The following is a 24515-nucleotide window of genomic DNA, read 5'->3' on the forward strand; positions in this document are numbered from 1 at the left end:
GTGGGAACAAGTAGACGGTGGCCGGGGTGAGTGTGGGGTCAGTTTACTGGGCATGGGTCAGTCAGAGGCTGGGCTGGCCAGGGTCGGGTAGGGCAGCAGTTTGTCTGGACCCCGAGAAACCCAACTGGAATCCAGGGCCTCATCTGCTTCAAAGCCAAAGTCTTCCTCAACCTTAATCTGCAAGAGATAAGGAACAAGGTGTTAACAGGCCTGGGAATCTAGAAAATCCCATCAGCTTCACCATTTTTGTTTTCATTTTGTTTTGATTTTTAGAGACAGGGTCTCACTCTGTTGCCCAGGCTGGAGTGCAGTGGTGCCATCATAGTTCACTGCAGCCTCTGCCTCCCAGGCTCAAGTGATCCTCCCATCTCAGCTTCCCAAGTAGCTGGGACTACAGGCACATGCCAACCAAGCCTAACATGTTTTTTTCTTTTTGGTAGAGATGGGGTCTCAGTATGTTGCTCAGGCAGGTCTCAAACTCCTGGCATCAAGTGATCCTCCCACCTAGGCCTCCCAAAGTGCTGGGATTACAGGCATGAGCCACTGCACCTGGCCAGCCTCGCAGTTCTTGTCTTCCCAGGCCAGTCACCTTCCTCTTTACACCTCAGAGGCAATCCCAGTGTTCCTGGGTCCAGATGTTCTTCCAGCTTTCCTCCCCGCACTGGGCCTTCCCTTCCACTCCATCTTCTCTGATCCTTCCTTCCCCTCTACTCCCAGCCTTCTATAGCTATCTGCTATTTTTCCTTCTCCAGGTCTTCCTCCTTCCCTTTCCAACTTTGTCTCCTTTTTACCCAAGCCTTTACCCCACTTTTTCCAACTACTTCCCTGCCTGATCCTAGGCCTCCAACATGTCCTGGTTCACCTCCCTTCTCCAACTTTCCCCAGCCCTGGGCCCCTCGGGGTGCAGAACCAAAACCCAAGAGCTCTGAACTTGACTCAGCCCCAGCCCTGGCCCCGGCCCCTCCCTTTGAGTCCCCCGCTCCTTACCTGCACTAGCGCCAGCTCTGGAGCTCCAGTCCCTCCCCTTGAGTCCCTGCCTCCTCACCTGCACTGGCACCAGCTCTGGAGTCCCAGTCCCTCCCCTTGAGTTCCCACCTTCCTCACCTGCACTGGGGTCAGCTCTGGAGTCAGCGCATTTCCTGCTCGGCGTCCATCCCGTGGCACTCGCCGCCTCTTCCGCCCACTGGGCCCCTCGCCGGGGGCTGGGCTGCCAGGTTCTGGGGGTGCAGGAGTCCTTCTGGGCGGGGACAGTGCCTCTTTCTCTGGAGGCTCATTCTCAGCATTGCCTGGGGTGGGGGCATCTGTGCCCTGGCTGCCCTCATCCTGGCAGGGAGGAGGGGGGGGTAGGTGATGGGTGGGTCCTGAGCTCCCAGTTCCTGACCCTGCTGGAGGCCCAACACTCACCTCCAGCACAATGGTGAACTGGCTGGCCCGGTAGTCATCCCCATAGGAGTCCAGCACTCTCATGAGGAACCTGCTCAGGGGGAGAAGCCACCAATGGAATAACTTACGTCCTATCAGCTGGGGAAAAGGGCCACAGAATCGAGCTCAGCTCCCACTCCACTCAACGCCAAAGCCGTCCTGGACCCAGACGGTCCTGAGCTCTGGCATTGGAGGCCTGGGAGCCATGCCCTTGACCAGCCTTGAGACCTCGAGCCAGACAAGGCGACCATTCTGAGGCTGAGTTTCCTGCTCTGCAAACGACATGACACCCTCGGCTGGATGTTGCAATGGTGACACTGAAGTAGTGACACCAGACGATTTCTGTACTTAATGTGATGTCAGCACTTAGTAAACATTCATATGTGAGTTGTAAATTTTATTGATAGCTGAAGAGAGGGGAGTACAGAACGCTCCTCCTAATGACCTCACCTCTTATAAACACCCTCTTCTCTTCTTTCCCCAGCCCCTGCCTCCAGAGTTCCTTAAAGTTCTAATTGATGGAACGCCTCCTCTGCACCAGCACCTGGACAGGTTTGTTGTTGTTGTTTTGAGACAGAATCTCACTCTGTTGCCCAGGCTGGAGTGCAGTGGCGTGATCTTGGCTCACCACAACCTCCACCTCCCTGGTTCCAGCGATTCTCCTGCCTCAGCCTCCCGAGTAGCTGGGATTACAGGCGCCCGCCACTACGCCCGGCTAATTTTTTTGTATTTTTAGTAGAGACGGAGTTTCACCGTGTTAGCCAGAATGGTCTCGATCTCCTGACCTCGTGATCCGCCTGCCTCGGCCTCCCAAAGTGCTAGGATTACAGGCGTGAGCCACCGTGCCCAGCCTATTTCAACTTAAGTGAAAATCTCACCTGTGGCCGGCGGCTACCGTGCTGGACAGCACAGGTGCGGACAGAGGAACCCTGGGAGCCGCAGGTTTCAGCTTTGGGGAGGGAGGATGAACTAGCAAAGGCGGCCAAGAAGGAACAGCCGGAAAGGCAGGAGACCCCAGGATGCTGGGTGCCCAGGATGGCAAGAATGGGCTCCAGGGAAGAGCACATAGCCCTGGGCCACTGCACCGAGCCTGAGCCAAGGACTGAGATGAGAACTGTGGTTGATGCAACAACGTGGAGCCATTCCTACAAAGCTTGCTCCAATGTTGATGGGACAGGGACACTGCGAGTGGCAGGGGCAGCACCCACCTGGGCAGGTTCTGTGGAGACGCACAGTGGGAAGCTCTGAGCTCAGCTCACCACCTGCAAGCTCCGGCTTAACCCCGCCGCAGCCTCATGATATTGGTGCTGCCCTTAGTTGATAGGAAACAGCTCAGAGAAGGGACACTGCTTGCTTAGAGTCATACCGCCAAAAAAAAAAAACTTGCAGCCAGGTCTGTGCTTGTGTGCCTTCCATCCTGCTGTTCCCTCCCTTCAGGGGGAGGAGGCCCCTCCACCCGGCCCTCCCTCAGTCCCAGTGCTCAGCCCCCTCCACCCGGCCCTCAGTCCCAGTGCTCAGCCCTCTCCACCCGGCCGTCCCTCAGTCTGAGCACACAGCCCCCTCCACCCAGCCCTCCTTCAGTCCGAGCCCACAGTCCCCTCTACCCGGCCCTCCCTCAGTCCCACTGCTCAGCCCTCTGCTGCAAGACCAAATCCCACTCTTCTTGTTTGCCTCAGCCCCCGGCCCTCATCTCCAGCTTCTCCTTGTGGCTTGTGTGGATGTGGGAGTGGGAGAGACAGAGCGGCTGGGAGCACTTGGGAGCTGAGGCTCACGGGCCCAGAGGGGACGGAGAAGGGGTTACCTCCGTTCCTGCTGCAGCCTCCGAGTTATCCTCTGCACCTGATGGAGCCTGTTCAGGACCCGCTCGTTCACCTGTGGGGTGGGAAACTCCCATCAGCTGGATCCCACGGCTCCCGTTCATTTGTTTAACGGATGTTTAATGGGGCACGCACTAAACTCTGGGGAGACTGGCCAAAGACCATCCCGTGGCCTGAGGTCCTTCCACCTTCCCATCCTACCGGCTCCCCTCTCACCATGCCACAGTCCTGAGTGCCCTCCAGTGGGGGCCTTCCGCATGCTGTTCCTCTACCTGGACCCTCTCCCCAGCCATCCGCACAACTCACTCTCCACTCCAAGTCTTAGGTCAACTGTTACCTGCTCAGAGAGCCCGAACGTCCCATTAAGTCGAAACACACCAGGCCAGGCGCGGTGGCTCACGCCTGTAATCCCAGCACTTTGGGAGGCCGAGGCGAGTAGATCCCCTGAGGTCAGGAGTTCGAGACCAGCCTGGCCAACATGATGAAACCCCATCTCTACTAAAAATACAAAAAGTTAGCCGGGCATGGTGGCAGGCGCCTGCAGGATAGTTGCACGAACCCGGGAGGTGGAGGGGTGAAGTGAGGTGAGATCACCCCACTGCACTCCAGCCTGGGCAACAGAGCGAGATTCTGTTTCAAAAAAAAAAGTTGCAACACACCCACCCCCCCTTCCCATGCCAGAACCCCACCTGGCCATTCACTCTTAGCTTTATTTCCTCCTAGTGTTCATCTGATGAGGCAGGACGCAGCCTCTCTGCCTCTCTGCTTATTCTGCTGACTGACTGCCTCTCCAGCCAGAGCATGAGCTGAAAAATGACAGCGACTTGTTCCTACATCCCGTGCCTTAACCAGACCCTGGCATGTAGTACATCCTCCATGAACATTTGTGGAATCAATGACTTTGCAAAGTGAGAAGTGCTTGGTGAATACCAAAGAGTCAGACATGCTGGAGGTTAGGGCAGGAGGTGCGACTTTAGTTACGACCTGCAGAGAAGGCCCGTGGGCCCAGACTTGAATAAGGAAACAAAGGGGTGACAGGAGGAAAGTACACCAGGCTGAGGGGACAGCCCTGCACGCAGCTTCTGAAGACTCCAGCCTAGACATGGAGGGAGAGATGTGACTCAGCCAAACAGGGAACCGAAGACAGTGGCTGAAGCAGGTGCTGCTCCTGGGTCAGAAAGACCTGAGTTCAGGGCGGGGCACAGTGGCTCACGTCTGTAATCCCAGCACTTTGGGAGGCCGGGGCGGGCAGATCCCTTGAGGTCAGGAGTTCAAGACCAGCCTGGCCAACATGGTGAAACCCCATCTCTACTAAAGATACAAAAATTGGCCGGATGTTGTAGCGCATGCCTGTAATCCCAGCTACTCAGGAGGCAGAGGTCAGGCATTCCAGACCAGCCTGGCCAACATGATGAAACCTCATCTCTACTAAAAAAAAAAAAAAAAAAAAAGAAAAATACAAAAATTAGCTGGGTGTGGTGGCGCATGCCTGTAATGCCAGTTTCTCGGGAGGCTGAGGCAGGAGAATCGCTTGAACCCGGGAGGTGGAGGTTGCAGGGAGCCGAGATCACACCACTGCACTCCAGCCTGGGTGACAGAGTGAGACTCTGTCTCAAAAAAAATAAAAAAGTGCCAGGCACGGTGGCTCACATTTGTAATCCCAGCACTTTCAGAGGCCAAGGCGAGCAGATCACCTGAGGTCAGGAGTTTGAGACCAGCCTGACTAACATGGTGAAACCCTGTCTCTACTAAAAATACAAAATTAGCCAGGTGTGGTGGCGCATGCCTGTAATCCCAGCTACTCGGGAGGCTGAGGCAGGAGAATCGCTTGAACCCAGGAGGCAGAGGTTGCAGTGAGCTGAGATTGCAGCATTGCACTCCAGCCTGGACAACAAGAGCGAAACTCCATCTAAAAAAAAAAAAAGAGTTCAAGTTTTGGCTCTAGCTTGGCACAGTGGCTCATGCCTATAATCCTAGCACTTTGAGAGGCCAAGGCAGGAGGATCACTCGAGGCCAGGAGTTCGACACCAGCCTGGGCAACAGAGTGAGACCCCGACACTCAAAAACTAACAAAAAAAATTAGCTGGGCTTGGTGGCTGTAGTCCCAGCTCCTTTGGAGGCTGAGATTGCTAGAGCCCAGGATGTTGGGGCTGCAGTGAACCACAGTCATGCCACTGCACTCCAGCCTGGGCAACAGAGCAAGACCCTGTCTCAAAAAAAAATCTCAGATCTGCCACTGCTGAGCTCTGAGCTTGGGTGCATTACTTAACCTCTCTGAGCCTTGATTTTCTATACTTGTAAAATAGGAGTAATCTATTCCTGGGGGGTGGATTAACAGCAGAGGCTCCAGTTGAGTCCGTTTGGGCTTGGTGTCTGTCTGTTAAACAGAGTTTGGAAGATGCCCCTGGCCTCTAGCCTTCCTCCTTACAGAACTCCCCAACACTGTCATTAAGAATTGAGGCCAGATGCGGTGGCTCATGCCTGTAATCCTAGCATTTTGGGAGGTCAAGGCGAGTGGATCACTTGAGGTCAGGAGTTCAAGACCAGCCTGGGCAACATGGCAAAACCTCATCTCTACAAAAAGTACAAAAATTAGCCAGGTGTGGTGGTGTGCGCCTGTAGTCCCAGTTTTTTGGGGGGCTGAGGCAGGAGGACTGCTTGAACCTGGGAGATGAGGCTGCAATGAGCTGAGACTGTGCCACTGCACTCCAGCTTTGGTGACAAAATGAGACCCTGTCTCAAAAAAGAGAAAAAGAGTTGAAGACCAGGCATGGTGGCTCAAGCCTGTAATCCCAGCACCTTGGGAGGCTGAGGCAGGCGGATCACCTGAGGTCAGGAGTTTGAGACCAGCCTGGCCAACATGGTGAAACCCTGTCTCTACTAAAAATACAAAAATTAGCTGGGTGTGGTGGCAGGCGCCTGTAATCCCAGCTACTAGGGAGGCTGAGTCAGGAGAATCACTTGAACCCCGGAGGTGGAGGTTACAGTGAGCTGAGATGGTGCCATTGCACTCCAGCCTGGGAGACAAGAGCGAGACTCCATCTCAAAAAAAAAGATTTGAATTATTTCCCCCAAAAGAGGGTGTTGAGGCTCTAACCCCCAGTACCTCAGGATCGCCTTATATGGAGGCAGTGTCGTTACAAAAGTAATCAAGTTCAAATGAAGCCAGTGGGTGGGCCCTAATCCAGTATGACTGGAGTCCTTATAAAAAGGGGAAATTGGGACACAGACACACACACAGAGGGAGCAGCAATGTAAAGATGAAGGCGGAGATCAGGGTGATGTTTCTACGTGCCAATGACTGCCAGAAACCTCCAGAAGCCAGGGGAGAGGCCTGGAAGATTCTCACAACCCTATCGACACCTTGCCTTGGACGTCTAGCCTTCAGAACTGTCAGACAAGAATTTCTGTGCTTGAGGGACCCTGTTTGTGATAAGTTCTGGGAGTCCAAGCAAACTAATACAACTGTCTTCAGAGTTTCAGGCATCCAGACCTGATGCTGTCCCTCCCCTGTCTGAAACCCTTCAGTGGCTCCTTCACTCTCAAAGAAAAAAAAATATCCAGACTTCTTGTCCTGGTGTTCTTGGCCTGCCAAGATCTGAGCCCTGCCTGCTGTTTAATCCTCATTGATTGATTGATTGATTGATTGATTTTGAGACGGAGTCTCACTCTGTCACCCAGGCTGGAGTATGGCAGCATGATCTTGGCTCACTGCAACCTCCGCCTCCCGGGTTCAAGCAATTCTCATGCCTCAGCCTCCCGAGTAGCTGGGACTACAGGCGCACACCACCACACCTGGCTAATTTTTTTGTATTTTAGTAGAGACGGGGTTTCACCATGTTGGCCAGGCTGGTCTCGAACTCCTAACCTCAGGTGATCCGCCTGCTTCAGCCTCCCACGGTGCTGGGATTACAGGCATGAGCCACCACGCCCAGCCCATCCTCATTCTCAGCAGGGAGGCTATTGCAGTCATTCAGCCCAGACAGTTGGAGTTTGCAGTGGCAGCCGTGGGATGGAGGGGAGGAGAAGGGTCCAGAGACACTCAAGAGGCAGAATGAATGAGTCGAGAGGAGTGAATCCTGGCAGGGGTATGGGAGATGTGAAGAGCTTGGGCTTTAACCTGTGAGCGGTGCCACGCATTGAGAGGCCCCCGGGAGACATCAGAGAACCCATCTGCGTTGTCAGGGAAGCTCCACGGGAGATGGCCCTTCCAGGGGCCCGGCACAGGGCCAGACACATAATGCATGCTAAATGACTGAATATATAAGCGGAAGATTCCTTCAGCAAGCCAAGAAAGGCTGGGCATGTGGAAAGGCAGAGATTGCGGGGGGCGGTAGTTTAGGCCAGGGGACCCCAAAACAGGGGGATCCGCACTCACCTACCTGCTCGATCTCCCGGCAGCGCCGACCTAGTGCCTGGTACTTTCTGCGATTTAATTCCCGCTGGCGCCGCCGCCGACCCCGGGCTGCCTCTTCCTCTTCATCTCGTTCCCGGAGCCCTGAGCCGCCCAGACCACCTGACACAAACTCCACTTCCGTCTCCAGCTCGCTCTCCAGGATGTGGCCACCAAATAGGGGAGGCAACGCCAACTCTGAGCCTGGCGGCGCTGAGAACTCCTCAAAGCCCACGGCTGCCATGGTCCTGAGGGGCAGGGAAAGGCTCAGGGGCTCTGGATCCTGGACCCCCAGCCCCTTCTCCCACTGAACCAGGAGCCCAGACCCCAACCCCTTTTCCCTCAGACCTGGGAGTCCAGGCCCCCAGCCCCTCCTCCCTGAGATCCTAGAATCCAGGCCCCCAGCCCCTCCTCCCTCAGACCGTAGAATCCAGCCCCCAGCCCTCCTCTCTCAGACCCAGGAGTCCAAGTGCGCAACTCCCCCTTCGCAACACCCACAGGGTTCAAGCCCTGACCCCCTCCTCCCAGGATCCAAGAGTCCAGACCTCCAGACTTTTTCTCTCCAAGGACCCAGGCAGTCCAAGCCCCAACCCTCAACCAGACGCAAGAGTCCTGGCTTCCAGCCTCCTCGTCTCTCAGATCCAGCAGTCCAAACCCCTAACCTTCTCCTCCCTCAGGATGACCCCAGTCCATAAAAGGGTTCTAAGGTAAAGCAGTTGCATGAACTACAACCCCCATCAGACCTCAGCGTAAAAGCTCATATGGTTGCACACAATGCAGCTGCACTGTTTTCTGGGATTCGCACTTTTTCACAAGGGCTCAGCCACATACCCTTCTCTCTGCTCCAATTCCATCTCCGCGACCTCCGGAAGCCCCGGGCCTCAGAGCTTCCAATCTGTTCAATCTGTAGGTTAAGCCGTTCGCAAAACTACTTGTCCCATCAGGCTCAGCAGCCGAGGACGGCGGGACGTGGCCCTAGACCTTGTGGGAGTTGTAGTTTCTTGTTTCCGGCTTCGCTTCGGCCCACCCCCACGTCCACCCCGAATCCCTGCATAAAGGCCTTGCTTTCTTGTCTAACGCCGCAACCAGTCCTCTGAGTTGCCAACGTCTTTCTTCTTGTCTCGACGCCCCGTCGTCCGGCCACAGCGATTCTCCGCTTAGCAGGATCGGTCCACAGCGGGCCGTGAGTCCCTTGCCTCTTCGCGGCTTACCGCCTCTTTCCGCCTAGTGCCAGGTGTTAATAAAGTTGTTGTTTCAAATGCGGCCAGGAACATCGCGAGCGGGGACTAATCAGAGATAGCTTTGCCTCTATAACGGCGCGAGAATGAGACGTCATCGGTGAGCGACGAACGCTCTGGGAAAGCTTATTTCCTAGAAAAAGTGGTTCGCGGAGAGGAGAGGTGAGTGTGATGGAGACGAGGGGGGAGCGGGAGGCCGGGCTCCTGGGTCTGGGAGAAGTGTGTGAGGAAAAAGGCGGGCCTTTACAGCTTGGTTTTTGGTTTTTTGTTGTTTGTTTGTTTGGAGACGGAGTCTCGGTCTGTTGCCCAGGTTGGAGTGCAGTGGCGCGATCTCGGCTCATGGCAACCTCCGTCTCCCGGATTCAAACGATTCTCCTGCCTCAGCCTCCAGAGTAGCTGGGATTACAGGCGCCCGCCACCACCCCTGGCTAATTTTTGTATTTTTAGTAGAGACGTGGGGTTTCCCCACGTTGGTCAGGCTGGTCTCGAACTCCTGATCTCGTGATCTGCCCGCCTCGGCCTCCCAAAGTGCTGTGATTACAGGCGTGACCCACCGCGCCTAGCCAGTTGTTTGTTTGTTTGTTTGCTTTGTCTGAGACGAAGTTTCGCTCTTGTTGCCCAGGATGGAGTGCAGTGGCGCGATCTCGGTTCACTGCAACCTCCTCCTCCCGGGTTCAAGCGATTCTCCTGCCTCAGCCTCCCGAGTAGCTGGGATTACAGGCATGCACCACCACACCCAGCTAATTTTTTGTATTTTTAGTAGAGACAGAGTTTCACCATGTTGGCCAGGCTGGTCTCGAACTCCTGACCTCAGGTGATCCACCCGCCTGGGCCTCCCAAAGTGCTGGGATTACAGGCATGAGCCACTGCCCCTGGCCTTTTACATCTCGTTTACCCAAAAGTCTTAATATGCGCCTACCATGGTGTGGCCCTGGGGATGTGGAAGGAGCAAAAATTGTTCCCTGCTCTCTTAGAGCTTTGGTTGATGCCTGGCAGACAGGCTTTATCAAATAATTACTTCATTAATCACAAATGTGTGAAGTGCCTTACTGTAGACACGCAGAGCGTGCGGGACACGTTATCACAAAGCAACCTCCTGTAGTCTAGAGTGGGGCGTGTGGGTCAGGGAGGTGGAACGTGAGAGCTGAAGGCTGAGGAGATGCTGGGCTACTAAGAAGTGAGGAGAGCCAGACGCCATGGCTCACTCCTGTAATCCCAGCACTTTGGGTGGCCCAGGCAAAAGGATCACTTGAGCCCAGAAGTTGGAGACCAGCCTGAGCAACACAGTAAGACCCTGTCTCTACAGAAAAATTTAAAAATTAGCCAGGTGTGCTGGTGTGTGCCTGTCATCTCAGCTATCGGGAGGCTGAGGCGGGAGAATCTCTTGAGCCCAGGTGGTCGAGGCTGCAGTGAGCTATGATGGCACCACTGCACTGCAGCCTAGGTGACAGAGCAAGACATTGTCTCAAAAAAAAAGAAAAAACAAAGTGAAGGAAAGAGCCACTTTAGTTACAAGAGAGTCCTTGTACAAAGACCTGGAGGTGGGAAGAGACTGATAATGTAACCAACTCGTTTCTGCTATTCAGAGGCAGAAGAAGTTGGGGGTGGTGAAAGTAAAGCAGCTTTATTGATCAAATGCTCGCAGATGAGAAATGGCCAAGCTGATGTCTTTCAAAGACCATTTCAAACTTTAGGCTGGGGAGAGGGGCTTAAAAAGGGGAATTTTGAATGGGAGGCATACAGGAGTGGTGCTGGGTACAAGGTATGTGTGTCTTGCTCCAAAGGCTGTCTTGAGTCACGGGCCACCCAGAGCATGGGCTGGTGTCATGTCAACAATGGCCAGGTTGTAGATTGATCGTCTTGAAGTAACCTCTGGAGTTTTGCAGCTGTGTTTCCATACCTAGTTTGTTTCAAGATTAGCCCCTGCGGCGAGGCGCGGTGGCTCACGCCTGTAATCCCAACGGTTTGGGAGGCCAAGGTGGGTCGCTCACTTGAGGTCAAGAGTTCAAGACCAGCCTGGCTTACATGGTGAAACCTTGATTCTACAAAAAAAAAAAAAAAATGCAAAAAATTAGCTGGGCATGGTGGCAGGTGCCTGTAGTCCCAGCTACTCAGGAGGCTTAGGCAGGAGAATTGCTCGAACCCAGGAGGTGGAGGTTGCAGTGAGCCAAGACTGTGCCACTACACTCCAACCTGGGTGTCAGAGCCAGACTCCATCTTTAAAAAACAAATAAGATTAGCCCCTGGAACTTCTAAGTAAGCACATAGATAAGCCAGCAGTGCAAGACAGTGTCTAGTGGGAAAGGAGGGAAACAAAGAATTTCAAAGTATGTTTTCAAGGCTAAAGGAAAGAAAGGATAAGAAAGTTTGCAAATGCATTTGGAATCTATATCACTTGGTTCCAGTAAGTCTTAGCAAGGTGGCGGTCATAGGGGTGTGCTGCGTCTTGCACATGTCAGAGCTGGAGACTCGCCAGTGAACAAAACAAACTAAAAACTAAAGCACCTGTCGTCATGGAGCCTGCATGCTAGTGGGGTTGAGAAAGAAGGACCAGGGTCTTCTGGGGGAGAATCATCGCTCAGTAATAAGGAGGGACTTTATTGGGGCAAGTTTTTAGGGAACCCTGCTGTCCCTCCCCAGGCCTCGGGATGTCTCTGGCAGATGAGCTCTTAGCTGATCTCGAAGAGGCAGCAGAAGAGGAGGAAGGAGGAAGCTATGGGGAGGAAGAAGAGGAGCCAGCGATCGAGGATGTGCAGGAGGAGACACAGCTGGATCTTTCCGGGGATTCGGTCAAGACCATCGCCAAGCTATGGGACAGTAAGATGGTAAGAGGACAAGAGGCATTCCTAGCAGGGGGCTTTAGACAGAATCTCCCAGAAGGGGGTGATACAGGCTTCTTTTTGAAGAGTGCTGGATTCTGACTCTCCTCTCCTTTTCTGCAGTTTGCTGAGATTATGATGAAGATTGAGGAGTATATCAGCAAGCAAGCCAAAGCTTCAGAAGGTGCTTCCTCCCACTGTGTACCCCTCCCCATCTCCTGTCTCTCCTGCCAGGCCCCCTGGCTCCCTGGCTGCTTGTGGCTGGGTATATCTCCCTCTCAGCCTTTTCTAGAGCCTTCTTTTTTTTGTTGTTTCTCCCCAACCCGTTCCCTTTTCCACTAAATATATATTGCATTGTAAAGCTCATGCTTCTTAAGTCCTTCCTGTGTGCTGAGCTTACTGATCATGATAGGACGCAGCTTGAGGTTTCCCAGACTTCACTGATTCACATGACCGGTTACAGGGTTTTCGCCACATCTATAAGCCACTTATCCTATTATTTGCTTAACATATTCTTTGAGTCTAGGACTTTTTTTCTTAAATTTATCCGAGAAGGAAGCAAATTGCTACCATGAATGGAAAACTGGTATCATTTGGCAAAGACAAAGTCACTGTATAAAAATAGATATATAATTATTAAAGAACCACCTAAGGCCGGGTGCAGTAGCTCAGGCCTGTAATCCCAGCACTTTGGGAGGCCGAGGCAGGTGGATCACGAGGTCAGGAGATCAAGACCATCCTGGCTAACACGGTGAAGCCCCGTCTCTACTAAAAATACAAAAAATTAGCCGGGCGTGGTGGCGGGTGCCTTGCCTGTAGTCCCAGCTATTCAGGAGGGTGAGGCAGGAGAATGGCGTGAACCTGGGAGGCAGAGCTTGCAGTGAGCCGAGATCGTGCCACTGCACTCCTGCCTGGGAGACAGAGCAAGATTCCGTCTCAAAAAAAAAAAAAAAAAAGAATCACCTAAAACCTTTTCTCATGCCCAAATTGAGAGAACACTAGCTTATCTCATGAGTGCTCAGATTCACTCTTAAGAGGGCAGTCCTGTTACCATTCCTATTCTATTTTTTTTTTTCCTTGAGATGGAGTCTCCCTCTGTCACCCAGGCTGGAGTGCAGTGATGTGATCTTGGCTCATTGCAACCTCTGCCTCCTGGGTTCAAGCGATTCTCCTCCCTCATCCTTATGTGTAGCTGGGATTACAGGTGTGCAACACCATGCCTAGCTATTTTGTATTTTTTAGTAGAGACGGGGTTTCACCATGTTGACCAGGCTAGTCTCGAACTCCTGACCTCAAGTGATCCGCCCACCTCGGCCTCCCAAAGTGCTGGGATTACAGGCGTGAGCCACTGTGCCCGGTCTTCCCATTCTTCTTGAATGGAATTTGTTGACGACACGAAGTCATGGGAGGTTTCTGGGGAAAGAAGTGTCGTGAGAGGGCAGAGTTTCGGGAGACTCACTGCTTGCTTTCTTTAACGTTTACCTGGGCACCCAGTTGAATCGCCCAGTTCTTTGCTCTCAAAGTGCTCAAGGTCTAGTGGAAGAGGCAGGCCAGGTTCCAGACAGCTATCGGCGGGTGGTACCAAGCTGGGGACACCGGAGCCACAGGAGGGACTGGCTGACCCTGCCCCAGGTGTCAGGGAAGAATCGATAGCTGAATTGGACTGTAGAGCATGAATGCATGTGCCAGGTAAAGAAAGGGAGAAGGGGGCCCAGGGAAAGATAGCTGCAGGCCTGGGGTCTCAGACATCCAGAGAGAGAATCCTGCAGAGTTCCAGATGCCAGGCCGAGGAATTTCTCCCTCCAGAGGGTTATGGGACACAGAAAGTGACATTTCCTGATGTCAGGCCAGGCTCAGGGATGGAGTCAGACCCTGTCACACCCGGTGTCTGGTTGAGGAGGTAGACGTGAAACATCTCACAAGCTGGTGGCAGTCCCTGTTTACTGGAGGTGCACAAGTGCTGCGGGTACACAGAGGAGGCGTCTGATCCTTCCAGAATGGGAGGGAAGGATTCTGAGTCGCTGCCTGAGTCTTAAGGGCTTAAAGAGCCGTTTGAGCATCAGGGTTAGGAACCCAGACTCTGAAGCCGCCCTGCCTGGGGTCAGGTCTGAGCTCTGCCTTCTACTGGCTGTGGCATGAGGCAGTTAGTATTTGCATGACTTTTAAACACAACATCTTTTTGTTTGTTTGTTTTTTGAGACAGGGTCTCACTCTGTCACCCAGGCCAGAATGCAGTGGCACGATCCCAGCTCACTGCAGCCTTGACCTTCTGGGCTCAGGCGTTCCTGCCTCAGCCTCCCAGGCAGCTGGGACCACAGGTGTACACCCCATGCCTGGCTAATTTTTTTTCTTTAATTATGTGTAGAGATGGGGTCTCCCTATGTCGCCCAGGTTGCTCTCCAACTCCTGGGCTCAAGCAGTTCTCCTGCCTCAGCCTCCCAAAGTGCTGGGATTACAGGTATGAGCCACTGTGCCTGGCTTCTTATTACTAAAGCACAAAGAAGCGTTTTCCAGAAACAGACATGGGGTAAGGGACGCTCTGGGGAGAGGGAACAGCACATGCAAAGGCCAGGAGGGGTCTGGCGTGGTAGCTTACGCCTGTCATCCCAGCACTTTGGGTGGTCAAGGCAGGTGGATCACCTGAGGTTGGGAGTTCGAGACCAGCCTGCCCAACATGGTGAAACCCTGTCTCTACTAAAAATACAAAAAAAAAATTAGTTGGGCGTGGTGGCACATGCCTGTAATCCCAGCTACTCAGGAGGCTGAGGCAGGAGAATCGCTTGAACCCAGGAGGCGGAGGTTGCAGTGAGCTGAGATCGTGCCACTATACTCTAGCCTGGGCAACAAGAGCGAAATTATGTCTCAAAAAAAAAAAAGGCTAGGAGGAGTGGGTGTCTGGGGCACTGTGATCACTCCTTTATGGCTGGAGTGGAATAAAATGGGATGTGGTGAGAGGATGGGGTGGGAAGGGCGGGAGGCCAGACTGCAGAGTTGCTGAGTCAGCAGATAGGAACTGGGCAACTCCCTGTGTGCCAGGTGCTGTCCTGGGTACTCGGGTGTGGGTATAGCCAACACAGGCACAGCACTGGTCCCTGCAGAGCTTCCGGAGTTGGGGAGGCCTTGAATGTCAGTCTGAGGACTTGGTCATTAGCCTTGGGGCTGTGGGGAGCCGTAGGAGGTTTCACACAGTCAGTTCTGGGGTGGATGGGGTCAAGTCTAGACTGGTGTGGAGGGAGAGGGATTGAAGGCAGGAACACAAGTTCAGGGATGTCTGCAGTCGTCAGCCTGTCGCCTGGTTTACTCTTCAGCCCCTCCGTCCTGACCCCTCCCAGCCTCATCCTCCGCCCCCTCCAGCTGCGGGACCCAGGAGGCAGACATCAGCCTGTCCCTGGTTTACTCTTCAGCCCCTCCGTCCTGACCCCTCCCAGCCTCATCCTCCATCTCCCCCAGCTCTGGGACCCGAGAGGGGGTAGGGATTTAGATACTCACACCCATGCCTCCGTGTCCTCACAGTGATGGGACCAGTGGAGGCAGCGCCTGAATACCGCGTCATCGTGGATGCCAACAACCTGACCGTGGAGATCGAAAACGAGCTGAGTGAGTGCTGGGGGGCAGGCGGAGACAGCCCCGTGTGACATCCCTCACGCCCCCTCTCCTTTCCCCACTGGCCTTTCCCAGGGTCCTGCCCCTAAGCCCAAGCTCAGATCAAGGTTCACCTGCTGTCACAGAGTGGTTGAAATAAGAAGGAAGTGCGTTCTCTCGCGCATGAGTCTGAGGAGCACTCGGGGATGGTGTGGCCGCTTGGCTGCCTGTAGGGCCCCGGCTCTTTCCATCCCGTTGGTCGGCCACCTGCCTCACGGTGCAAGGTGACTGCCCCACCTCCAGCCATCACCTTTGCATTCCCACCAGCAAGGCGCTTCTTTTAAGAACATGTCACTGCAGCTCACATTTTACAGACCAGAACTAATTCCCCTGGTCACACCTAGCGGTAAGGGCGGCTAAGAAATGGAGGCTGTATGCTGGTGCCCGTGTGCCAGGCTACAAGCCAGGGCTTCAGTTACTAAAGGAAGAAGGGGACATTGGTGTTAGGGCCAACCAGCAGAGTCTACCTTCCATCTCACCCGACACCCGCCTGTCCCGTTTACCCTAGACATCATCCATAAGTTCATCCGGGATAAGTACTCGAAGAGATTCCCTGAACTGGAGTCCTTGGTCCCCAATGCACTGGATTACATCCGCACGGTCAAGGTGAGCGCAGAGAAGGCGGGGTGCTTCCGCTGGTGTGAAGGGGCAGGCGGGGCTCACTCTTGGACCCCCTCCCAGAGGCCTCGGGGTCTGGAGACGATGGAGAGGAGTGGGTGAGGGCTCAGTGGCCCAGTCTGCCCAGCGTGGGAGGGACAGAGCCTGGACAGGACGTTCTCAGGGCTCCCCTCCTAACCCGGTCTCCCGAGAGGGCGTCCCCTCTGGCCTGACCCGTGCTGCTCCCACTGTGGTCGGAGCCGGTAGATTGGAGTTGACATCCGAAGGTTGACACAGGGCAGGCACGCGGAGATTTGGGGGAGAGAGACGTCTAAGTGCGGAGAGCTGGAGAGGGAACAAGCGGGGAGGAAGTGAGGCGGGGAAGGAGGGGATGGGGAAGAGGTCGGATCACGTCCAGCCTTTGGGTCTTAGGAGAAAGCCAAGGAAGGGTTTTGGAAAAGAGGGGCGGGTGCGCGTGAGGGCGGGGAGAGGAGGAGGTCCCCATGCGTGTCTAGGAAAGGATTAGGATGGCGGTGGGGAAGCCCCTGCAGGGAAGCGAGGCTGAGGATTCACGCCTCCGACTTGATGCGGGCCAGAGGCTTGTGAGGCCGCGGTCTTTCCAGATGCCGCTCTGCCCAGGCTCCGTTTCAGGGTCAGCGAAAGCAGGGCAGATGGTGTGGATGCTTGAGGCGGTGGAGGCAGGAACGGTGTGGATGCTTGAGGTGGTGGAGGCAGGAGAGGTCCCCAGTGCAGAGACCCTGACTGTCCCAGTGTCGCCAAGAAGAGACCCGAGGAGGTGCTGAGCAAGAGAGGTTCTCGAGCCTTCCTGAGTTCCCAAGCCTCCCCTGTCTTCTCTGCTCGCCCCCAGGAGCTGGGCAACAGCCTGGACAAGTGCAAGAACAATGAGAACCTGCAGCAGATCCTCACCAATGCCACCATCATGGTCGTCAGCGTCACCGCCTCCACCACCCAGGGGTATGTCCGCTGTGAGGGAGGCGCCGGGCCCGGGCTAATGGGACTGGGGATTAGGCTGGAGCTACATACGCAGGTGTGCACATGCACGCACACACACACGCACACACACACACACACACACACACACACAGAACTGAGAGGGTTGGGGCTGGGCACACCTGCCCCTGCAGGCAGCAGCTGTCGGAGGAGGAGCTGGAGCGGCTGGAGGAAGCCTGCGACATGGCGCTGGAGCTGAACGCCTCCAAGCACCGCATCTACGAGTACGTGGAGTCCCGGATGTCCTTCATCGCGCCCAACCTGTCCATCATTATCGGGGCATCCACGGCCGCCAAGATCATGGGTGAGGCCCCGGGCTGGGTCCCAAGGAGCGGGGCTCTGCTGACACTGTGACCTTGGGGAAGCTGCATCCTTTTCTGTAGAATGGGGGCTTTGGCACCTGGGCTCGGCACCCCGTCTCCCTGGACGTCACAGAGGTCAGCCAGCCTGGCACACAGCCAAGCCTTGTCTGTGGGAAAGCACTCACCCACAGCCCCTTCTCCCTCCCCTGTGCTGGAAACCCAGAGAGGACCACACCCGGGCCCTGTTGTCAGAGAGCGCCTGGTTTGATGAAAATGGTTCCAAAACACAGACATCCCTGGAACAGGGGTAGTGTGGCTTAGCACAAATGTGGTGATCAGCTTCCTGTTGGGGGCCTCCTCCCTGCACCCCCAGGGCAGCTGCCCTCCCTCTCTGAGCCTCCTTTGCATCTGCCCCTCGTGGAATGGGCCAGGTCGCCCACCTGGCAGGGCCACCGAGGAATCCAACCAGAACCTCATGTAAAGGTGCCTGGCACACGTCGAGCCCCCGGGCAGATTCACGCACCCCCACCTCCCTGCTTTCTTCTGACCGCCCCTGCTCCCTTCCTCCCTCCCTCCCACTGCAGGTGTGGCCGGCGGCCTGACCAACCTCTCCAAGATGCCCGCCTGCAACATCATGCTGCTCGGGGCCCAGCGCAAGACGCTGTCAGGCTTCTCGTCTACCTCAGTGCTGCCCCACACCGGCTACATCTACCACAGTGACATCGTGCAGTCCCTGCCCCCGGTGAGCCCACCGCGTCACGGCCCCTCCCCCGGCCCCCCTGGAGCCTTCCGCTGTGCCCAGACAGCCTGAGCAGCCACCCCACCATCTGGCCCAGCTGACGGTAGCACTCAGGAGCTGGGAACAGGGTGGCATGGGACGTGAGAGCCAGGGCTCTGCAGCACACCAGCTCCAGCACCCACCAGTCGGGTGACTGTGGGCAAGAGGCGTGAACGCTCTGTGCCTCAGTCTCCTCTCCTATCAAATGGCAGCACAGCGCCTGCTTCATGAGTTGGGACGAGGGCTCAGTGCAGATGAAGCACTTACAGGTCAGGCCTAGCTCACGACAAGCAGCATCGGGTTAGTGTGCAACTGCTCCGAAGACCACCCTCAAGTTTGACCATTCACTAGAAAGACTCACAGAATCCACTGAGGGCTGCACATCAGCCATGGGGAGAGACACACAGGAGGGGCAGGAGAGGTCACCAACCTCGGAGCTTCCGGGGTCCTCTCCCTGCAGTCGGGACACATCACCGTCCCAGCATCGACGCCTGACAGCACACACACAGGACCGCCAGCCTGGTGGGGCGCAGTGGCTTGCGCCTGTCATCCCAGCACTTTGGGAGGCCGAGGTGGGCAGATCACCTGAGGTCAGGTGTTCGAGACCAGCCTGGCCAACATGGTGAAACCCCATCTCTACCAAAAATACAAAAAAACTAGCTGGGTATGGTGGCCCACACTTATAATCCCATCTACTTGGGAGGCTGAGGCAGGAGAATCACTTGAACCCAGGAGGTGGAGGTTGCAGTGAGCTAAGATCATACCACTGCCCTCCAGCCTGGGTGACAGAGTGAGACTGTCTCAAAAAAAAAAAACAAGCAAGACAGGTTCTGGGACAGACAGGCCTGGGTCCGGACCCTGCTCTGTCCGACTGTGGCGAGTGACCTCAGGCTCATGGCCCTGTGCCCTGCTTGGCCTCCCCCAGGGATGGGGAGAACAATAGCACTGATGGCCAAGGCCGGTTGGGCATTTCCTGGCCCCACCCCCCAGCCCTGTGTGGGTTTTTTTTTTTTTTTTTGGTCTTTTCTGTGACCCTTTAGGTCAGGCACTGCTACTGGAACACACCCAGGGAGGCTGGCAGGTCGCCCCATCCTGGGAGGAGGGAGAGCGGGCGATAGAACCCAGGACTGGTGGGCCTAGGGCTCGGGACTCCAGCTGCCTCACTGCACCCCTGCCATCGCCGCCGCCTCACAGCCCTAGGCATATGGGTTAAACCTGCCCCAGGGAGCCTGGTGTCTTGTCACCCAGGCCTCTGCCTCTTCATTTGCCCATCTCACATCAGTCCAGGCACAGGCCGTAGACATCACAGGCCCGGAAGGGAGGCCAGGGCTGGCCATCATCACTTCACTGTGGCTGACAGCTGGGCTCTGTTTGCGGTTTGGATTGGAACCCTGGCTCCATCACCTGCTGGCTGTCTCCCTGGCCACATGACTTGAAGCCTTGGTTTCCACATCTGAAAAGGGGGTGCAATGATCACACCAGCCCAATATTTGAATATTTGATGAGATGATCCAAGGGGCGTGCTTAGCACAGGGCTGGCATCCAGGCCGAGCACACTCCCCCCGGCGTCTCCACAGTCACCACTGTGCTCGTCGTCAGCATGTCTTACTGTCATCCTTACCTGACGGCCACTTACCAGCCGGGACATGGCTCTGTGCCCTGCCCTCATCCCCTCTTCCTGTGAAGTGGGAGCTGAGAGCACACACCTCTAGAGCCCAAGGGTGGAAAGCCCCCTTCCGGGACCAGGGTAGAGCCAGAGGAGGAGCGTGCGTGGTCCTTTGCTATTACCTCTGTCTGTCTGTCTCACACAGATTCCACCCCCGTTTTCCATTGCTCCAGGATCTGCGGCGGAAAGCGGCCCGGCTGGTGGCCGCCAAGTGCACACTGGCAGCCCGTGTGGACAGTTTCCACGAGAGCACGGAGGGGAAGGTGAGGAGGGAAAGGTGAGGGGCGGCCGGGCGTCTTTTCCTCTGGCCTGGGGTGTCTCTGCGGGGAGAGCCCTCAGCAGGGAGCCCGCCCCAGCGAGCACTGTCCTACCAAGGCCGAGGCAGTGCTTCTGCCCACCCTCCCTGGGGTCAGGCACCCCCTTCCCCAGTGGGGTTTCCTAGGGCTGCTGTTGGAAGGTAGCATGAACCTACTGGCTTAAAACAGTGCAGGTGTGGCCGGGTGCGGTAGCTCACGCCTGTAATCCCAGCACTTTGGGAGGCCAAGGTGCGTGGGTTACAAGGTCAGGAGTTTGAGACCAGCCTGGCCAACATGGTGAAACCCCATCTCTACCAAAATTAGCCGGGTGTGGTGGCATGCGCCTGTAATCCCAGTTACTCAGGAGGCTGAGGCAGGAGAATTGCTTGAACCTGGGAGACAGAGGTTGCAGTGAACTGAGATTGCATCATTGCACTCCAGCCTGGGTGACAGAGCGAGACTCCATCTAAAAATAAAAACAAAAACAAAAACAAAAAACAGCGCAGGTTTATTATCTGTGGTCCTGTAGGTCAGAAGTCCAAAATGAGTTTCACTGGGCTGAAGTCAGGGTGTCAGCCTGGAGCGTTCCTTCTGGGGGATTCAAGGGATAATCCATTCCCTTGTCTTTTCTAGCTTCTAGGGGTCACTGGCACCCCTTAGCTCGTGGCCCTCCCTCTGTCTGCGGAGCCAGCCACATAGCACTCTCAGACCTCTCTCTGACTCTGCTTCTGTCTTCATATCTCGGCCTCTGTTTTTGTTCCCCTCTTCTATTTTAAGGGCCCCTGTGGCTATACTGAGCCTACTCAGATGGTCCAGGATAGTCTTCCCAGCTCACAATCCTTAAAATCCTTCTTAACCTCTTCACATCCCTTTTGCCCTGTGATTCTGGGAATTAGAACATGGGCCTCCTTGGGCATGTGTGTGTTGGTGGGGGTGTAATTTGCCTTCCACACCAGGATCTGTCCCCGCTGCAACAGGGGATGTTATTCAAGTAATTATTCAGTTATCTTCTGTCTTCTTGGTAGATGTACTCGGGAGAGGAGACGTTTTCTGTCTTGTGAACTGTCGTTTGCCAAGCACCTAGCCTGGCACAGCGTTCAGGTGTTCCGTGTCCCCTTCTTCTTCTTTCCCTCTCCCCATCTCACCCCTGGTCTGGGTGTGGGGGGTGCAGCTGTGAGTAGCACAGACAGGAGCCCTGGCCCGTGGCGTGGACATTCTTGTGGGGGCCGGGTCAAAGAGACAGTCAACAGGTGAACCTTGTCCTGTGTCTAGCAGTGCTAAGTCAACACCAAGAAGAAAAAGAAAGGGGGTTGCGGTGAGGCAACATTAGGTGCTGATTTAACTAAGGCACGTGGATACTCGGGGGGCCCACTCAGAGGAGGCCTGGGTGGGCAGCCCATGTGAGCAGCTGCAGGACCTCCCCCTCGCCCTCCCCAGGTGGGCTACGAACTGAAGGATGAGATCGAGCGCAAATTCGACAAGTGGCAGGAGCCGCCGCCCGTGAAGCAGGTGAAGCCGCTGCCTGCGCCCCTGGATGGGCAGCGGAAGAAGCGAGGCGGCCGCAGGTGAGGGGCCCTGGGGGTCCAGTAGGCATGGGGGTCACGGAGGGGAGAAGCCGACGTCCTCCTCCCAGCTGACTCCCTGGCACCGCCCGCCCACCCGTCCCCAGGTACCGCAAGATGAAGGAGCGGCTGGGGCTGACAGAGATCCGGAAGCAGGCCAACCGTATGAGCTTCGGAGAGGTCAGACTCTCAGAGCGCCCTCCTCAACCCCACAGGCAGCCAGCCGCCACTGCCCTCTGCCTCCTGTCACCGTCCCTCCTCTCGTCCTGTGGCCCTGGCTCATGTCTAGGACACTGTCCCAGCCTCCTCCCTCATCCCCCGGCCTCTATTCTCGTGTCCATCCATTCAGCCCCAGAGTGACCCTTGTAACCTGCGGAGCCTGTGTCTCCGGCGCTTAGAGCCCCTGCAGCTTCCCATTGCCCCAGGCTCCTTGGCCTGTTCCTCCCTGCCCAGAGGCTCCGCAGTGCCCTGCTGCACGGCCGCCCCGTCCCTGGGCCCCGCCAGTCTCCTCTGTTATCCCAGCGTCATCCCTTTGGTCCTGCAAGACCGAACTCAGAGGCCACCTCATCCTATTAAACCTCTTCTGGTTCCTGACATCCCCCAACCCACACAAGTAAGGAAGGAATGGCCTCTCAACTCTGAGCTCACAGAGCAGTGCTAGGACCGGGCCCCTCTCAGGCTCTCCAGCATACCCCGCTTGTGGGGGCCCCCAGGCCTCAGCCGGGCTGAGTGGGTACCTGAGCAGGTGCCCGTGGGACCAGCCGGCTGGTGACCGCTGGGCTTCCGGCTGGTGGAGGGGATGCCTCGGTGGCTGGAGGGCAGGGCCTGGTCGCTGAACTGCAGGGCGCCTCCCCTTCTCCCTAGATCGAGGAGGATGCCTACCAGGAGGACCTGGGATTCAGCCTGGGCCACCTGGGCAAGTCGGGCAGTGGGCGTGTGCGGCAGACGCAGGTAAACGAGGCCACCAAGGCCAGGATCTCCAAGACGCTGCAGGTATGGGCCAGAACCAGGTGGGGCTGGGGACCAAGGGACACAAGGTTGGGGGAGCCCAGATCGCAGCCTCCCTGTCCTCCCCACAGCGGACCCTGCAGAAGCAGAGCGTCGTGTACGGCGGGAAGTCCACCATCCGCGACCGCTCCTCGGGCACGGCCTCCAGCGTGGCCTTCACCCCACTCCAGGTACCTCCCCTGGGCTGGCTCTGTCCCTGGCCCCGAGACCTTGGCAAGGCCCCTTGCCCTCTGCCCCTGTGAAGCAGGCCAGGATGAGTCCCCTCACGGGGCTGTTGTGGAGGGTGTGGTGACGAGGTATGCAGAGGACGTAGGCAGCTCCTGGCACACAGGAAGAGGTTAGCAGAGACGAGAGGCCAGCGCTGAGCAGTCCTCGTGAGCACGGACCGCTTTAGAACCAGGCTCACAGCTGTGTCCAGGGTGCCCATTTCCTCTCTCTGGGGCCTTGAGCGGGTTACAGTGCTCAGCCTCCAGGCCCTCCAGTTCAAAATGGCCAGGACGGTTAAGGTAACCTCAGGACCCCACTCAAGAAAGTTCCTGGCTAGGTGGGCTTGGATGTCACGTGTGGGTCCAGGCCCCAGCCAGTCAGCAGTGAGCAGCGTGGAGCATGGCAGTCACCGCATCGTCGGTGCCTCGGTTCACCATCCACAGAGCAGGGCCAGCCTGCACCATGGGGGCGAGACAGCAGCCAGCTCATTTGCTGAGTCAGCGGGTGTCTATGCAGCACCTACTGAGTTCTATCGGTGTTGCCGGCTCTGGGGATGAAGCGATGAATGAGAGACAAGTCTTACCTTCATGCAGCCAGTGGGTGGCCGGGCACAGACAGCTCAGTAAGATGTCCAGTGTAGTAAAAGGCGCAAATGCCAGGGAGGGGAGGAGGTGGAAGGTAGGGGGTGGGACAGGGGAGACTCTCGTTTTGGAGCAGCCAGGGAGGGCCTCTTTGAGAAGATGAGGCCAGTGGCTATGCCTTTCCAAGCCTCCCCTCCTCCATCATGAGGTGCTCAGGACTGAAAAGAATGCACAGGAAGCACTTGGCACTGGGCTTACCATTAGAGCCCGATGACTGGGTCCTGTTATTATTTTTAGAGACAGGGGCTCGCTCTGTTGCCTTGAAAATATTTAGGAAGTGCCGGCCAGGTGTTGGCTCCCATTGCTGCACTATGATCGTCAGTGGTGTTGGTGTGATTTGTGCTAGGACCTCGGGCCAGCCATGTCCCCCAGGGACTCAGTTTCCTCATGCAGAAACGGCGCAGGATTGGCTGTCCTCAAGCACTGGTGGTTTTTAGCACCCCCTGAGGAACTTCATACAAATCTAGGCGCCCTGGTTCCTCCCCACCCTCTCCCTCCAGACCCACTGAGTCAGAATCTCCCAAGACAGGGCAACTCCAGGGACAGGCAAACTGTCTCATGCCCACCCAAGGCCTGAGTGCCATGGGGAAGGGCCTGGGGGGCTCTGATGGGTCACAGTTGGGGCCTTCTCCTCACCTAACCCATCATCCTCTCTCCCTCACCTGCCCAGGGCCTGGAGATTGTGAACCCACAGGCAGCAGAGAAGAAGGTGGCTGAGGCCAACCAGAAGTATTTCTCCAGCATGGCTGAGTTCCTCAAGGTCAAGGGCGAGAAGAGTGGCCTCATGTCCACCTGAATGACTGCGTGTGTCCAAGGTGGCTTCCCACTGAAGGGACACAGAGGTCTAGTCCTTCTGAAGGGCTGGGATTGGGTTCTGGCAGGGAGAACCTACCCTGCCACCGGCCCCAGTGCTGAGACTGCCTAGGGAGGAGGCCTTGGAAGAGCCCGGCCTGGCCTCCCCCAGGACCGAGATCACCGCCCGGTATGGGCTAGAGCAGGTCTTCATCATGCCTTGTCTTTTTTATTTTAACTGAGAAAGGAGAAACTTTTTTGAAAAGAGTACAATTAAAAGGACATTATCAAGATCTGTCCTTGGGGAGTGATCATTTTTCAAAC

At 56.0% G+C, this 24515-nt stretch overlaps 2 protein-coding genes across 4 annotated transcripts; one reads left to right on the forward strand and one right to left on the reverse strand.

Annotated features, from left to right (window-relative positions):
• Positions 1-27: 27 nt before the first annotated feature.
• TFPT (TCF3 fusion partner) lies at positions 28-8655 on the reverse strand. 2 transcript variants are annotated; one of them, XM_002829725.4, is made up of 6 exons: positions 8464-8655; positions 7622-7880; positions 3224-3294; positions 1405-1474; positions 1105-1323; positions 28-177 (listed from the first exon to the last, which is right to left on the reverse strand). In XM_002829725.4, exons 1-6 carry the CDS (start codon positions 8484-8486, stop codon positions 58-60), a joined length of 762 nt encoding a protein of 253 aa, XP_002829771.1. In that variant the 5' UTR covers positions 8487-8655; the 3' UTR covers positions 28-57. The 2 variants fall into 2 exon arrangements, with proteins under 2 accessions (XP_002829771.1, XP_024092501.1); XM_024236733.3 differs by lacking the exon at positions 8464-8655 and adding an exon at positions 8178-8363.
• On the forward strand, positions 8636-24484 carry PRPF31 (pre-mRNA processing factor 31). Of its 2 annotated transcripts, none has more exons than XM_002829727.5 (14): positions 8636-9032; positions 11511-11695; positions 11813-11873; positions 15203-15286; positions 15840-15937; positions 16797-16903; positions 17074-17243; positions 17826-17983; positions 19859-19948; positions 21419-21546; positions 21651-21723; positions 22408-22536; positions 22623-22721; positions 24070-24484. In XM_002829727.5, the coding sequence occupies exons 2-14, from the start codon at positions 11519-11521 to the stop codon at positions 24193-24195; spliced, it is 1500 nt and encodes a 499-aa protein (XP_002829773.1). In that variant the 5' UTR covers positions 8636-9032; positions 11511-11518; the 3' UTR covers positions 24196-24484. The 2 variants fall into 2 exon arrangements, with proteins under 2 accessions (XP_002829773.1, XP_054394952.1); XM_054538977.2 differs by having other exon boundaries at positions 9025-10156.
• Positions 24485-24515: the final 31 nt, after the last annotated feature.

Source organism: Pongo abelii, chromosome 20 (assembly GCF_028885655.2).
Source record: "Pongo abelii isolate AG06213 chromosome 20, NHGRI_mPonAbe1-v2.0_pri, whole genome shotgun sequence".
NCBI lineage: Eukaryota > Metazoa > Chordata > Mammalia > Primates > Hominidae > Pongo > Pongo abelii.

Excerpts from the sequence above, each read along its gene's own strand:
- PRPF31 (XM_002829727.5), top strand. The coding sequence starts at position 11,519 with ATGTCTCTGGCAGATGAGCTCTTAGCTGATCTCGAAGAGGCAGCAGAA. Across the intron at positions 16,904-17,073 it reads ACCGCCTCCACCACCCAGGG|GCAGCAGCTGTCGGAGGAGG; the intron begins GTATGTCCGCTG and ends CTGCCCCTGCAG. Across the intron at positions 22,722-24,069 it reads TGGCCTTCACCCCACTCCAG|GGCCTGGAGATTGTGAACCC; the intron begins GTACCTCCCCTG and ends TCACCTGCCCAG.
- TFPT (XM_002829725.4), bottom strand. The coding sequence starts at position 8,486 with ATGGAATTGGAGCAGAGAGAAGG. Across the intron at positions 3,295-7,621 it reads GCTGCCGGGAGATCGAGCAG|GTGAACGAGCGGGTCCTGAA; the intron begins GTAGGTGAGTGC and ends CCCACCCCACAG. Across the intron at positions 1,324-1,404 it reads AGTTCACCATTGTGCTGGAG|GATGAGGGCAGCCAGGGCAC; the intron begins GTGAGTGTTGGG and ends CCTCCCTGCCAG.